The sequence below is a fragment of the Stegostoma tigrinum genome, chromosome 22, assembly GCF_030684315.1.
Source record: "Stegostoma tigrinum isolate sSteTig4 chromosome 22, sSteTig4.hap1, whole genome shotgun sequence".
NCBI classification, from domain to species: Eukaryota; Metazoa; Chordata; class Chondrichthyes; order Orectolobiformes; family Stegostomatidae; genus Stegostoma; species Stegostoma tigrinum.
The window spans coordinates 21,138,156-21,153,337 of record NC_081375.1 but is presented as its reverse complement, the minus strand read 5'-3'; the positions used below and the strand labels follow the sequence as shown (position 1 = coordinate 21,153,337).

Below are 15,182 nucleotides of genomic sequence, written 5' to 3'. Positions count from 1 at the left end.
TGATGCTGCCTGGCCTGCTGTGTTCCTCCAACTCCACACTTTTTTATCTTATAACAGGAATATAAATGTATGTCTATGACATTCTTTAACTGAATCTCTCAAGGTACAGCCTGCCCTCTGTTTGCTTATTCGCCAATTCAAGAAAAGGTATCACTGCTGAGTGACTTCTTCCTACATAGTGCAGGGTTCTAACCCAATCCACCCCCACCATTTCACCCTAACTCTCCAAACCTCTGCCCCAATTCTCTGCTAAGCGCTATTCTTGCAACTTTTAAACATAAAATTATGATTTCTTTTGATTGCGTTGTTCTTTCCAACCTCCAACAGCAAGACATTGTGAGGAGGCAGCAGATAGAGGGTAACATGTTGGAGGAATGGTGATTTGTCAGGGAGGAGATCAAGTGTCTGACAGTAAAATCAAAATCATCCTGAATAATTGTATACAAATAAATCAAATCAGCACTGAGTGCCAGTCATGGTGGAAAATTGGGTATTTTAATTGCATTGCCCATTACAGATTTAAAAGGAATGGTTCCATTAATTCTCCGAAGGCCCGTTTAGAAAATCTGCCAGGAAGCTGGATCAAGAGTTAATCGTTTTACATCATTATTGCAGGATGGTCTCCGGTACCAGATAGCTGACCCTCCCCCAATGCCTTCCATTGTTTTTGCACCTTCTTGCTAGCAGAATATACCAAAAATTGTTGAAACTCTTTCCTGTTTCACAAACTAAGAGTATATAATCAACAGTAACAGATGGATGTGAGGCTTAAACGTGTGACTGCCTTGCTGAAAGTCAAGCATACCAAACTATTCACACTGATAGATGTGTGAACATCCAATTTAGTTACATGATGCAACATTTAGCGATGAGACACAACTTACCTTTAACTGGGTGCTGATGTTCTCATAATTTGACTCAACTGACTGTTTCTGGGTCACTTTAAAATCCCAAGAGCAGAACACTTTTGTCACCAGATTCCCATAGGTGCTGCCCACTCTGTAACTCTCTCCAAAAGCTTTGGACAGGCTGAAAGGTAAAAATTCTCGAGTTGTTTTAATAGCTTCTGAAAATTGTGTAACCCATTCTGCACTTTGTAAAAGAGGCTTTATATTTTTTTTCTTGCTCAGTGAGCTTTAAACTCACCTACACAAATTCAAAAATCCATTCAAAATTCACAGCCACTGCTGGAATCCATATCGGAGTCAAAACTCTCAAAGTTGCTTATTCTGCCCTCAACACCATCAAGTCCAAATATTTCTCTTGCCATCTTGCAAATGGAATTGCTGTTTTGTCGTTCAGTGTCACGGGATTGTTTAATATTTTTTATCTTCCTTTCCCGTACACAGTTTCTACTAAGTTTCTATTTGGGAAACTGCAACACAGAACTGACACTGATATAGGGGATAAAATGTTACAGTAGGTTTAAATCACTCCCACTCTCATGGTCACCGGCCTAATTATTAACAAGGGGATCTATTCTAGACCGTTCCTTGGCTATACATTCACTCACAATGCTACAAATGAAAAACAATAATTTCTCTCAATTTTTACCCAACACCATTCATATATAATGATGAAACTGGACTACAACATTTTGGTTAGACTTGCCATAAACAATGGCTCGGGCTTCAAGGAGCACAAAGACAATTATTTTCCGAGTGCCTCAGATATTCTTGAAAAAGCACAGCATTACCAGTGCCCGTTAATGTGTAGATTTTAAGGTGAAGGCAAAAGTTATGATTCCTATTCTAAAATAAACTGTAAAGAACACAGAACCCCTACAGTGCAGATAGAGGCCAATTGGCCTAATGAATCTGCAGCGACCCTCTGAAGAACATCTCCCCCCCCCAAAACTCCCCCATTCTATCCCTGTAACCCTTTATTTATCTTGGCTAATCCACCTAGCTTACTCAAATCCCTGGACAGTACAGAGCAATTTACTATGGTCAATCCACCTAACCTGCATAATTTTGGACTGCGGGAAGAAACCAGAGGAAACCCCCACAGAGGGAGAACGTGCAAACTCCACACAGACAGTCACCCGATATTAGAATTGAACCTGCGTTCATGGCGCTGTGAGGCAGCAGTGCTAACTGCTGTGGTACTGTATTGCCCAGCTTATAGGCCAACTGATCAAAATCAGTTTGATGAAAGCTCATTAACACGATGCATGAGCTCCAAGCTCTCTCTCACCATGGATGTTGCCCGACCCTGCTGAGTGTATTCAGAATCTTCTGCCGTATTTCAGATTACCAACGCACACACAATTTTGTTTATGGCCGAATTCAGGAAGCTAACCGTGTAAACATAGAAACATAGAAGCTGAAGCAGGAAGAGGCCATTTGGCCCTTCCAGCCTGCTCTACCATTCTTCATGATTATGGCAGATTGTCCAAATTAATAGCCTAATCCTGCTTTCCCCCCATAACCTTTGATCCCATTCATCCCAAGTGCTATATCTAGCTGCCTCTTGAACACATTCTTTGTTTTGACATCAACTACTTCCTGTGATAATGAAATCCAAAGGCTCACCAGTCTCTGGGTGAAGAAACATCTCCTCATCTCTGTCCTAAATGGTCCACCCCACATCCTCATACTGTGACCCCTGGTTCTGCAGACACCCACCATTAGGAATATCCTCCCTACATCAACCCTGTCTAGTCCTGTTAGAATTTTAAGTCTCTACGAGATCCCCCCTCATTCGTCTAAACTCCAGCAAAAACAATCCTAACCTAATCAATCTCTCCACGTATGTCAGTCCCACCATCCCCGGAATCAGCCTGGTAAACCTGTGCTGCACTCCCTCAAGAGCAAGAGCATCCTTCCTCAGAAAAGGATGCCAAAACTACACACAATATTCCAGGTGTGGCCTCACCAAGGTCCTGCTGCTGTACTCAAAACCTCTCGCAATGGAGGCCAACATACCATTTGCCTTCTTTACTTCCTGCTGCACCTGCATGCTTACCTTCAGTGATTGGTGCACAAGGACACCCAGGTCATGCTGCACACTCCCCTCTCCTAATTTGCAGCCATTCAGGTACTAATCTGCCTTCTTGTTTGTGCTTCTGAAGTGAATAAACTCACATTTATCCAAATTATACTGCATCTGCCATTGATTCACCCAACCTGCCGAGACTATGCGAAAGGATCTCTGCATCTTCGTCACAGTTCATCCTCGCCACCCAATGTGGTATCATCTACAAACTGTGAGATGTTACGTTTCATTTCCTCATCCAAATCATCGATACATTTTGTGAATAGCTGGGGTCCCTGTTCCAATCACTATGGCACCCACCAGATACTGCCTGCCAATTCCTACCTACTTATATTAGAAAGCAATTCAAGTTAGCATAACCATCACCTCCCATGAAATGAGAAAAGTAAGAAGTGACTGGACAGAGTTTTGGAACTTGGTAACATAAGCAAAGAAAGGTATTTTACCAATGGACCAGGATTATGCAGGTGATGAAGAAAGACCCTCCAATTGTGTAAATATATGCTATTGGCATATTATACGATACAAAAGGAGCACTATTATTGTATCCTCTGCGCAAGAAACTCCAAGTGGTATTTGTATAATATCCGTAGTATAGAACTGTGTCTGTGAAGTATCCCTGAAAAAGAAAATAAAGCAATTTAAACAGTTAGGATCATGACATTTTGAACATGCTCACTCAGTTTGTTTTTCTTTTGCAGCAATGTACAGATGCTTGCCTTGAACTGTTTAAAACTACGTGAAGGCTGATTTCTACATTCATCATCTAATGTTTTGTTTCTTCAAAGCCACTTTATTTCGTCAAACATCTGTCATGTTCAAAAGTTAGTGGTAGCTGAATGTGCTAGACCCCTAGACTGGGTTCATTAGCAGCTTGATTAAACAAAAAGTGACCATCAAAATACTTCAAATGTTATCATTTACTTTTAAATACATATTCTTCGCATTTGATTTCATTATCTCACCTGCACCACGTTTATTCCTTTGAAAAGTTAATAAGATAATTTGTTCTCACACAAGGATGACGTGGGGATGGTGATCAGCTTGACCTCTGCTTTTCTTCCCCTCCACCATTATAAACATTTTGTTTGCTTCAGCAATTTTCTCCTCTCCTCATGATAGCTCAACTAAAGATCTGGAATGCTCTCAAGGAGATCTATAATCTCAAATCTATACTTTATCACTAGGTGTACCTAGTTATCACCAGGATCAGATTTTGTTACAGATAAACTGTGAGATTTCCATAGTCTGACCACCCTAGAACAAAACTTTAAATCCAAATAAATTCTTTCCCTTCCCTTGCATTAATTTAAGTCGTACTACATTCCCAATCAAAGCAAGGCTTTTGCTTAAATGCAGGAATGCAGAAATCTCAGGTAACTTATACTTTTTCATCTTGCCTGCTCATTTGCACATCCATGAATGAATTACTTCACATAAGTATCTTCAACTCTATTCACTAACTTTTTTTTATTAAGACAAGCATATCATAAGAAATTTAAAGTTTACTTTTTAAAACTTGTTCTTTTTGCAACATTGTATCATGGTAGATAACTTAAGTCTAATAATGAAAATATAAATGCGCAAAGTTATTTATTCACACGTCATTATAAAGCAAGTTTTGTTCAACACAATTTCTCTCATCTTTCCTAGACGTTTTATGCTACACACCATTTCCTCAATTAAGAAAGCTGGCAGACAGTCTGCTCCTAGTTTCTGCCATTATCACTCAGCGATCAGCTGGAAGGAGCAATGCAAGAACCAGACTGTTGCCCTTTGCTAAGTGAAGGCTGGCATGTCTCTGCCCTGCAAACTCATAATTAATCCAGCAAAGATCATTGTAAGATATTAAAATACCAAAGATTTCCACCAGAACAATGCAAAAATAATTCAATATCAAAAGGAGGCAGGGAGTTTTGCACATGTCACACTTTTTAAGTAGATACTTTGGTCTCAATGATTTATATTCATGGCCACATGTTTTTCAGACAGATGGATAGATTTCATCTGAGCATTGTTTTTTCAGTTAGTACTGCGTGGGGTGAGTATAGGGCTGTTGGAGACAGACTTGTGTCGATGGATTTATGGCCATGTATCAGTTAGGTAGTCACTTAGGTCTCTATTTATAATCGCTATTTCATTGCTGTGCCTCCTGCCACTGTTGGCTGAATGGCTGCTACGAAGAAGGATTATCTAATTTCAAAATTGAGAATATGGCTCTGGAATATTAGTCCAATCCAAATGAGCAAGCATAAAGTGAGCTTGGAGTTAGCATGGCCTTATTCCTAATTTGTTTTCAGTTAAACATTTACTTTAACATAAACGTTTTTAAATGTGTACGTTTGTACTAAATATATCCACTGGAGAAGCTCTCAGTCAGCAAATTGACACAATGAAAAATTTGGATCTTTTTAAAATTCTTCACCACGGAAGGCATTAAAAGCAGCATTACTTCCTCTCCAAGCCAGGTGGCTCAAGGCCAAGGCATTTCTGTATTTTAGAATTTTCTGGATTTTGGAATAATGCCAGAATGCCTAATTGCTAACGCGTGAATCAGCTGTAAACAGACAACAAGCTACAAAAGGTGCCGAATAACTAATCACAAAAGTACACATTTTCAAACCCATTCACTTGAAAGGATGAGTTGAAGCAATAATACACAAGGTGTCCAGAATAAAGTTAACTGTCTCCAACAGTTAAGTTGTTAATTTCTCTAAAAAGGTTCTACAAGGCTTGTAAATCACAAAGTATTTATGGTACAAATTTGAAGGCACTCACAACTTCTCGGCTCATTTATATACCAATGTGTTCCAAATTATTTTCCATTGTGACCCCATTTTAACACAGGCAAATAAAATCAGCCCCTCTGCATCAGTTTCACTCCAGACACATCAATGATGAAGTTTCACTTGGCTGCCTCCACTGCATCATATTGGTACACAAACACCCCTAGGCCCACCCAACACCTGCTGGTAAAAATATTTCCTTCATTTGAAGAGCACTTTGGGTGGGTACAATATTCACTCCTTATGCTCTAAGCAGACATGATCCACTGGGTCCAGGGATCTCCTGGCAGAGCCTCTGAACTGGAGCACCTCCTCTCCGTACCCACCATTGTGCCTAGAGCTGGTACAGCCTGCGGCTGCTCAGCTGAGAAAAAGTCTGGACACCCTGTGTTTGTAGATTCCCACACTGGAAATGTTACAATGTAGGAATAAACATGCACGCTTTCCCAGGGGGTGATTCACGAGGCTGTGTGTGTTTCGGGAGGAGTGAGGGAATGGTGATCCGTGGAATCTTTTAACAGCACTAGAGCAAAGCCTCAAAAACAGTTAAGAATCGCTGCTTGTGTTTTACTTACAATGCCAGTCAAGAGCTCCAGGCCAAGGAATTGCCCTTCTGGGACTTCAGGTGGGTGAGTAGCTTGGGGAATGACAATGAAGAAGATGTTCATGACAAGATGGAAAGCATTGAATATCAGCAACATCTTGAGGAAGTTGAAATATGAAAGTACCCCTGTTCCAAAGCGGCCACTGATCTGTTTCAGGGCAATCTGCCTTAGGTGAAATGTGTACAAAAATGAAAGAAATCCATACCAGCATTGCCTGACAGCCTAAGGAGAAAAAGAAAAATGGGGTGAAACACTTTGTGGACAGAACAAGCCATTTCACTGGTGAAAAGACATTTCTTTGATTTACAAGGTTGATCTGAAGATAATATTGGCAGAACTCTCAGAAATAATGAAATATTTCACATGCATATCTTTAGAAACAACATTTAGGAAACCTTTAAAACTTTGAGGAAGTAATATTTCCACAGCTGCAGTTTCAAATGTGCTACATTCTAAAATCATTTTACCTTAAAAAAAATGCAAATATTATTTTGCGTGACTACAAAATTTAAGCTTTCTTAAGGGAGACAAGAAAAGTTGGATAGAAACAGCCAATTACTGACCATAGGCTTAATTATTTATGAGGAATAACTATTTTTAAAAAAATGTTTGTTGAATTTTAGTTTCTTTAGGTAAATGAATTTTCAGATACTTACGATGATCATACTGTATTTTGTGTGACTCCAACATGATAAATTCTCATCAAGTGGAACACTTCTGTGATCTTTACAGTTCGATGTCATACGCCTGTAAGAACACAGTCATTAGAGGAATTAAAGCCCCTCAAAAAGAAGTTAAATTGTTCAATCCCCACAGTTCTTTAAACCTCATGTAAATCCTCTTTGGGTATTTCGCACCACTGAAAGCACAATCAAGATACCAGTTCACTGCAAGCAACTTCCTGTTTCAATAACTTACTTTGATTTCTACACTTCAACACGGGAAACTTTCAAGTTACACTCGGACCTGATGTATTCTCCAATATTACTTTTGGAGAATGGAGGTCATGTGTTTAAAACAGCTGAATGATAAAGGAGACATCTTTACCTTTCCAATGCCACATTCATGCCAACCCATGCCCCTGTACATAAACATCCTGCCAGCATACCCCCATAAACGAATATATGCACTACCCTCATTGCCCTATTTCAATTTACCCATCTCTCAAGTCCTCTCGTTCCCCACGTGATCCCAATCATTTCCGTGTCCTTTCATTGCTCTGATGCCATCTCATTTCCACCGCCCGAAATCCTTTTCCCTTCCCGTGCCAATTCATTGATTATCTATCTACCACAGGCATTAATCTAAGAGGTATTCTGACAGATAATTAAGCTATCATTCTATTATGCTGTCACTATTGAAAAAGCACATTTATTTATTTAAAAACCCAAATATATTGAAATTGCTACAGCTAATCTTTTATATAAACAAACACTTCACTCATGTCCTTAACATCTCTGTCAACAAATACTTTAATTCAACATACATCTGAAATTGTCTATTAATAAGCATACTACATTGTTTGCAGCACAAATCCTGCAGTGGTTTTACATGAACAGGTACTCTGAAAAAGCTAGCATTGTTCATTTAGTTCCGCTTCTTTTTTTGGACAAATTCCTGAAAACTTCGACAGTCCTAATAGACTTGTGCATATTTTACACATAATAATGCCTTTTCACAATCTCAAAAGGTACCTTTTCTCCATGTTGCTCCAGAACTGGATCCAAAAGGTGTACTTCTTACCACTCCAAAAGATAAGGAATGAAAATCATTCCACCAGCCCTCACAAGCCCCTCATTCCCCACACACAAAGCCATGCAACCCAATTCCTTCTACTCATTCCACGATGAACCCTCATAGCCTTCTGCCAATTTAGTGCCTGCTACCACCCACCTGCTTTTCTACCTTCATCCATCATGCCAAGTCATTGGGTATCCTGGATGAGTGCAGCACCAGCATCAAGCTCCTCACCACTATCCAGGGTAAAGTAGCCCTCTTGACTGGCACCATACTTAACACTGAATATTTGTCCCTGCTGTCTGTGATACGGAATACTCTATGATCAGAGTTCACACAATTTGCTCTGAGCTGCATTGCAATGTTATTTTTACTCCATTCCCAAAATGTGCTTTCATGTCTAAGCACTCCCGATGAACCGTCCATGTTGCCACTTCCCATGACAGTAATAATTATGAACTCTGCAATATAGCACCGACTGTGATCTTGCCCATGAAAAGTGTAACTTCTGAAAGAATCTCTACAAATGACAATTTAGGAATTTTTCATCGTCAGTCTGCAGGCATAGGTCAGAACAAAATCATCTAAACCTACTTTTTTTAAAAGAATGCTTTCATCTTCATCTAGCTGAACTGGGCTTGAACACATATTAAAGTCAAGACTGCTGTGCAGACACAAAATGTTGATTTTTGCATTCTGTGAAAGTATTAAAAATTCAGTTCTTATAAACCCATGTGAATCCTATTTGCTTAGCAAATCCTTAATGTGATGCTTGGTTCTGAGGTAGAAAGATTGCTGAGTCTTTTATTAAAATTTACCTGACTGAACTAATAGTGCAACAGTGAAAATTCATCTGATAAATGAAAGAGATAACAAGGTGTAGAGCTGGATGAACACAGCAGGCCAAGCAGCATCAGAGAAGCAGGGAAGCTGACGTTTTGGGTCTAGGCCCTTCTAAAGCTGCCCTGTGAGCACAGGAAAGCATCCAAACATGCCTCATAGGGAGCATATCAAAAAAAATTTGAACATGAGCTATAGTGGTCAGATGGTGAAAAACGTGTCTGAAAAGGAATTTTAAAAAAAGTAGAAGGAATTCCAAAGCTCAGGACCCAAGCAGGTGAAAGCAAGGTCATCATTGGTGGAGTGGTTAAAACTCCTGAGATGCTGCTTGGCCTGCTGTGTTCACCCAGCTTCACACTTTGTTATCTTGGTTAAAACATGTTGCTCAACTGGCCAAAACTGGAACAGTATAGACATCTCAGAGGAAATGACAGAAATTGAGAGGTGTTGAAGATGAAAGCATTCTATTAAAAAGAAATGAGGTTTAGATGATTTTGTTCTGATCTATGTCTGTGAACAGGTCAAGGGCAGTAAGTGCCATGGAGGGATTTAAAAACAAACATAACTATTTTAAAGTGGACAGACACTGCTTAATAAGATAGTGTTTAAATGCCAGAAGCCAATTTGAACACAAACATCTACACGGGACTGTTGATATGGACAAAACGAGAGACATGTCACTCAATTGTGGGCTGCATTTACAGGAACTTGATGACAAGTCAATGCAGGTGTGTGTTCGAAAATAGTATTTTCGGCACGGCAGCTCCACCACAACTTCTCTAAACTCACCTCAGATTTCCCCGTGACAATTTTTCACCTGGTAATTTCTTGACAGTTTAAGCCTACACGTGCTTTCAAATTGCCCACAAAGCAAATAACTTGTCTGCAAGATAAAACTAATACTGCAGAAGGTATTCCTCTAAATACTTGAAAGTTTCCTAATAAACTCAACTCGACAGTGGTGATATAACAACAAAAACAATAAAAGCTGGAAAGAACATCAGTAGTTCAGGCAGCACCCGTGCAGAGTAACCGAGAACAGTGTTTTAAATCAAGCAGACTTTTTGTCAGAACAGATTAGGACTCATCAGTAAGTGACTATATAACATTGATTATGAAATTATCCTAAAGCAAACACTGACTTCCAGTACGATGTGTCTTTTGTGAAAGCAGACGATGTACTAGAGTTTGTAAACTAAATCGTAATTTATGCCAAGTCACATTGTTAAATTTTAATGTTAATTTTTTGCACTTATATATAAACTCATGATTTGTGCAGAAGCTTCTTTAAAAAATAGCTCAGTTTGTCCATTAAATTAAACCCTGGAGGAATTACTATTTCTTAAATCTGTAAATGCAATGTAAAATTGCATTCAGCCTTTTATTGAATGGCTAATGCAAGGTCAGTGGCACTGAACAGAAGAGGAAAGGACTCAAATCCTATCTTACTTACCTGACTGAAACACATCAACTTCTATCCACTGTTTCTTAAAATTTTTGCTCCCCTGATTTTCTTGCATCATCTTCCAAAGATGTACAGGTGATGATGGGCAAAATTTCAAAACTAACAGGCCATTTCCTTTTGAGAGGAAGCCTGGTATTTTGGTCAACCATATTCTAACCAAGCATAAACCTCACTGCATCTCAGAAATGTTTTTACTGGCTGATAAAAGCAAGACTAGGCAAAAGGAAACTGACACTGTCTCAGCTCTGCCTCTGCCCAGTTAACTCTGCAAAACCCAAGGTTATTTGTCTTTAGGACTTAGAGCAGTGCATTTTCTCACTAGGACACAGATGTAATAACCGTGGTAAATAAAATTCATGAAAATTCCCTTACATTTCACAGCATCTAGCCCCGCTTTGGCTTTTAGAGCATACTTCTGAGAAGATACCCGAGAAGAAATCACAGCTCCTTTCTGGTAACTTTATTTAAGCTTCAGACATCAGTCCTTTGTCGTCACCACTTGAGAGAATTGAGGCCTTTTTTTAATGATTTCATTGGATTGGAAGACCGCCAAAGAATCAGGCTGGTCTAGGCTATGCTCTCCAAGTTTGAGTAAATGAGCTCAAAACAAGAGGAGCTCCATGCACAGGCAGCCCAGTAAGAGGGAAAGATTAAACCAAACATAGATGTTTGGAATGTAGGATAATTTTCTTTTAAGTGATGTAATATAACTATTCAGGGTCTAGGCCCGAAACGTCAGCTTTTGTGCTCCTGAGATGCTGCTTGGCCTGCTGTGTTCATCTAGCCTCACATTTTATTATCTTGGAATTCTCCAGCATCTGCAGTTCCCATTATCTCTAATATAACTATTCGTTGTTTTGTATTGGTGTGCCAAGATCGTTGAAAGTGAGATTGGGCATTACTGTTGCTCTGTACGTTCATTACAGTTAAAGAAAAAGCAGACGACGATTCATACTTCGGTTCATCTTACAAATGTTTCCGTGGTCTTTTGAAAAGCCCGGAAAGGCACAATGAAAGAGACTTGAATGTCTAAGTCCAATGAGAACAGGATGCTACTGTTATACCCTTACATTACATGATCATGCTGTTATCAATGCTCAATATGCAAAGACATACCAAACAACGTATTAACATTGTTCAAGGCGGCGACTTGTACCAATATACAGTAATATGCAGATAGAATATCAGAAAGAATATCAAAGTGAAGACCCTTAAGAAACATAAATGAATGCCTCGCTAAATGTTATTAAGTTAAACAGCTTCACGATACGCTTTGATATAAGCGTAAATTATCAAATGGATTTCTTAAACTTACAAGGAACGTGTGACATAATACAGTTATACATGTGCAGGGGGGCTTGGAATATCTATCATCCTGAGGTGATAAAATAATGAACAAATATAAACTTTAAGCTAAATCTTTGTAAAGTAACTTATGAATATATTTTCCTCTCTTAACTTCACTGCTAATTATTAATTATTAATCTTAAATTATCAGCTAAGATCCACTTCTTCTAAATCTACTTTCTTTTAGAAAAGGCCAGCTGTTTCACTGAGCACAATTTCAAGTGGATTCCAGTGCAGATATATATTACTTCAGATTTATATTACTATTTGTGTTACTGGGTTTTCCTGAGTCTTAAATGTGACGCCACCGAGAATTGATGAAGTCACTTGAAATTTAAACTGAATCACTCACCACTATTCAAGTATAAACAATCCCTTCTCCAATTTGCACCCAATATCTATACATGTTTACCTCCAAGTATGATTAGTGAAGGAATCCAGATTGCACACTTTTCATTTACATGAAAAACACACATCCACTAAATTTAAAGCAGTGGCCAAACAAAACTGAGACAAAGTTTTAGTGATAGCATTGTTCAGTTACAGTGATGCCATGATGAAAAAAGTGTGCACGCAGCTGATAATCATGATCTGGAATACAATGCACGAGAACGTAGAAGAGAAAACCTGCAGTACTATGGTTGTAGTAGTAGACGGGCTAGGGATGTAACACAGGAGGGAGGCATTAGGTGAAATGTTCTTGTAAAGATCTGGGCCAAATGGCCTTTTGTGCTTGTTTTCTTAATTATTCAGGTGATGTTGCTGAGCATCTATTACCCAAAGTGACCTTCAAAGTGATGGCGAACTACCTTTGAAACACTGCGGTCTATGGGATGTAGTTACATCCATAAAGCTGTTAGTTCTAAGACTTTGATGAAGCAACACTGAAGGAACAGCAACACACAGCACAAAGTAGTGTATTGTTTGGTTTGGAGGACACCTTGCAGCTGGTGGTGCTCCCGTGCTCCTGCTGCCCTCATGTCTGACCGCTCAGTGAAGGGAAGATCATTGATGAAGTACCTAAAGATGGTAGGGCTGAGAACATGAACCTGAGAAACTCCGGCAGTGATTTCCTGGTTTGGAAAATAATTACTTTTGTCAACCGCAACCAGTTTCGTTGTTGCCACATGCGATGCTAATCAGAGAATGTTCACCCGCCTCTGCCAAATCCTGTTTAGTCCAGTTTCATCAGCCCACCCTGACATCAAACTTGGTCAAATACTGCCTTCATGTCAAGGACACTCTCACTTGACCTCAAATTCAGTTTGCCTGTCTATGTTTGGACCAAGGCTGTAATGAGGTCAGGAGCTGAGTGGCCTTGACAGAACCCAAACTGAGTAGGTTACTGAAATGTGAGGCTGGATGAACACAGCAGGCCAAGCAGCATCTCAGGAGCACAAAAGCTGACGTTTCGGGCCTAGACCCTTCATCAGAGAGAAGGATGGGGTGAGGGTTCTGGAATAAATAGGGAGAGAGGGGGAGGCGGACCGAAGATGGAGAGAAAAGAAGATAGGTGGAGAGGAGAGTATAGGTGGGGAGGTAGGGAGGGGATAGGTCAGTCCAGGGAAGACGGACAGGTCAAGGAGGTGGGATGAAGTTAGTAGGTAGGAGATGGCTACTAACCTCATCCCAGCTCCTTGAACTGTCCGTCTTCCCTGGACTGACCTATCCCCTCTCTACCTCCCCACCTATACTCTCCTCTCCACCTATCTTCTTTTCCCTCCATCTTCGGTCCGCCTCCCCCCTCTCCCTATTTATTCCAGAACCCTCACCCTATCCCCCTCTCTGAAGAAGGGTCTAGGCCTGAAACGTCAGCTTTTGTGCTTCTGGGATGCTGCTGGGCCTGCTGTGTTCATCCAGCCTCACATTTCATCATCTTGGATTCTCCAGCATCTGCAGTTCCCATTATCACTGAGTAGGTTACCGCTGACCAAGAGTGCCACTTGATAGTCTTAATGACAACTCCACCCCTCACTGTATTCACTATAGCCTTGTAATGAGTCTGCATAGCATCACAAACAAAAGAGGGGCATGACAAATTACACAACTTTACGACTGCTTATCAAATTATCCACATTGTATGTCTGACCTGAGTTCCCTTTTCACAGAGAGGTTCAGCGGCATAGTCCGTAACATCCTAGTGCATTCACTCCCGGTCAGTTGCTGCAATTCAGTCAACAGCTTCTTCTTTTCTGAAATGCAAAATCAAACATAAGACATCCATTCCTCTGGCCTTTTGTAACAACAAAACAGCTACCAATACACACAAATCCAGACCAGGAAGGTCAGGAAACTCCAAAACAAAACCAACGCATTTTCCACTGGGTTGCTCATTGGTTAACACTGCTGCCTCACAGTGCCAGAGGCTTGGGTTCGATTTACCCCTCAAGCAACTGTCCGTGTGGAGTTTGCACATTCTCCCCGTGACTGTGTGGGTTTCCTTTCATGGTCCAAAGTTGTGCAGGCTAGGTGAACTAGCCATGCTAAATTGCCCGTAGTGTTGAGGAATGTGTAGATTAGGTGGGTTTGGGAAATGGGTCTGGGAGGGATGCTCTGAGGGTCAGTGTGGACTGACCCAAAGGGCCTGTTTTCACATCTGTAGGGATTCAATGGATTCTATGGAAAAGGTATAGAGTCATACAGCACAAAAACAGACCGTTTCATCCAGCCAGATCGACAACAATCCCAAACCAAACTGGTCCCACCTGCCTGCTCTTGGTACATATCCCTCCAAACGTTTCCTATATTTATCTAAGCGTCTTTTAAATGTTGTTACTGTGGCCACATCCATCACCTCCTCAGGAATTTCATTCCACTCGTAAACCACTCATTAAATCTCTCTGCTCTCATGTCCCCTAGTCTTGAAATCTCCCATCCTAGGGAAAAGACTGCAACTTTTCTCAGATCAGTTTGACTAAAGCTATCACTGTGCTTTGTTTTAAGTATAGGGAACAATGGGGAAATTCTCTGAACACCTTTGATATTTTTTTAAACCAAGACAACTATGAACATAAACAATCCCTAAGCATTCTTTCACTCAATTGTCACAGATGCCAATGGCAACTTTACAAAACAGGAAATTTCTTTGGTTTTAAAACCAGAGTGCATGGGTACAAATCCTGAATAAAATAATTCAAACTAAAACAGGAGGCATGCATTATTGGGGTAAAATTTTTCAACTCTTCTAGAAATTTGGCACACTCAAAGATTTTAGATCTAGCTTGGCAAATTGAGCCAAGTGGAATTTAAAGGATAACTTTGTTAACTTTCATAAATAAGGACGCCTACTGGACAGTAAGTGTAGCAGGATGACAGTTCAAAGATCATATAATAAAATGTGAGGCTGGATGAACACAGCAGGCCCAGCAGCATCTCAAGAGCACAAAAGCTGGGCCTGCTGTGTTC

The 15,182-nt window shown here is 40.2% G+C and overlaps 1 protein-coding gene across 4 annotated transcripts in view; it reads right to left on the bottom strand.

The window, feature by feature from the left end:
* LOC125463577 (transmembrane channel-like protein 6) overlaps positions 1-15,182 on the bottom strand; it is a 100,935-nt gene that overhangs the window by 29,600 nt on the left and 56,153 nt on the right. For all 4 annotated transcript variants that reach the window (XM_059653680.1, XM_059653681.1, XM_059653683.1 and 1 more), the window contains exons 7-11: positions 13,867-13,969; positions 7,045-7,135; positions 6,359-6,610; positions 3,444-3,616; positions 885-1,029 (exon numbers count right to left, since the gene is read on the bottom strand). In XM_059653680.1, the coding sequence (XP_059509663.1) occupies positions 885-1,029; positions 3,444-3,616; positions 6,359-6,610; positions 7,045-7,135; positions 13,867-13,969 (764 nt within the window). The remainder of the gene's footprint in view (positions 1-884; positions 1,030-3,443; positions 3,617-6,358; positions 6,611-7,044; positions 7,136-13,866; positions 13,970-15,182) is intronic.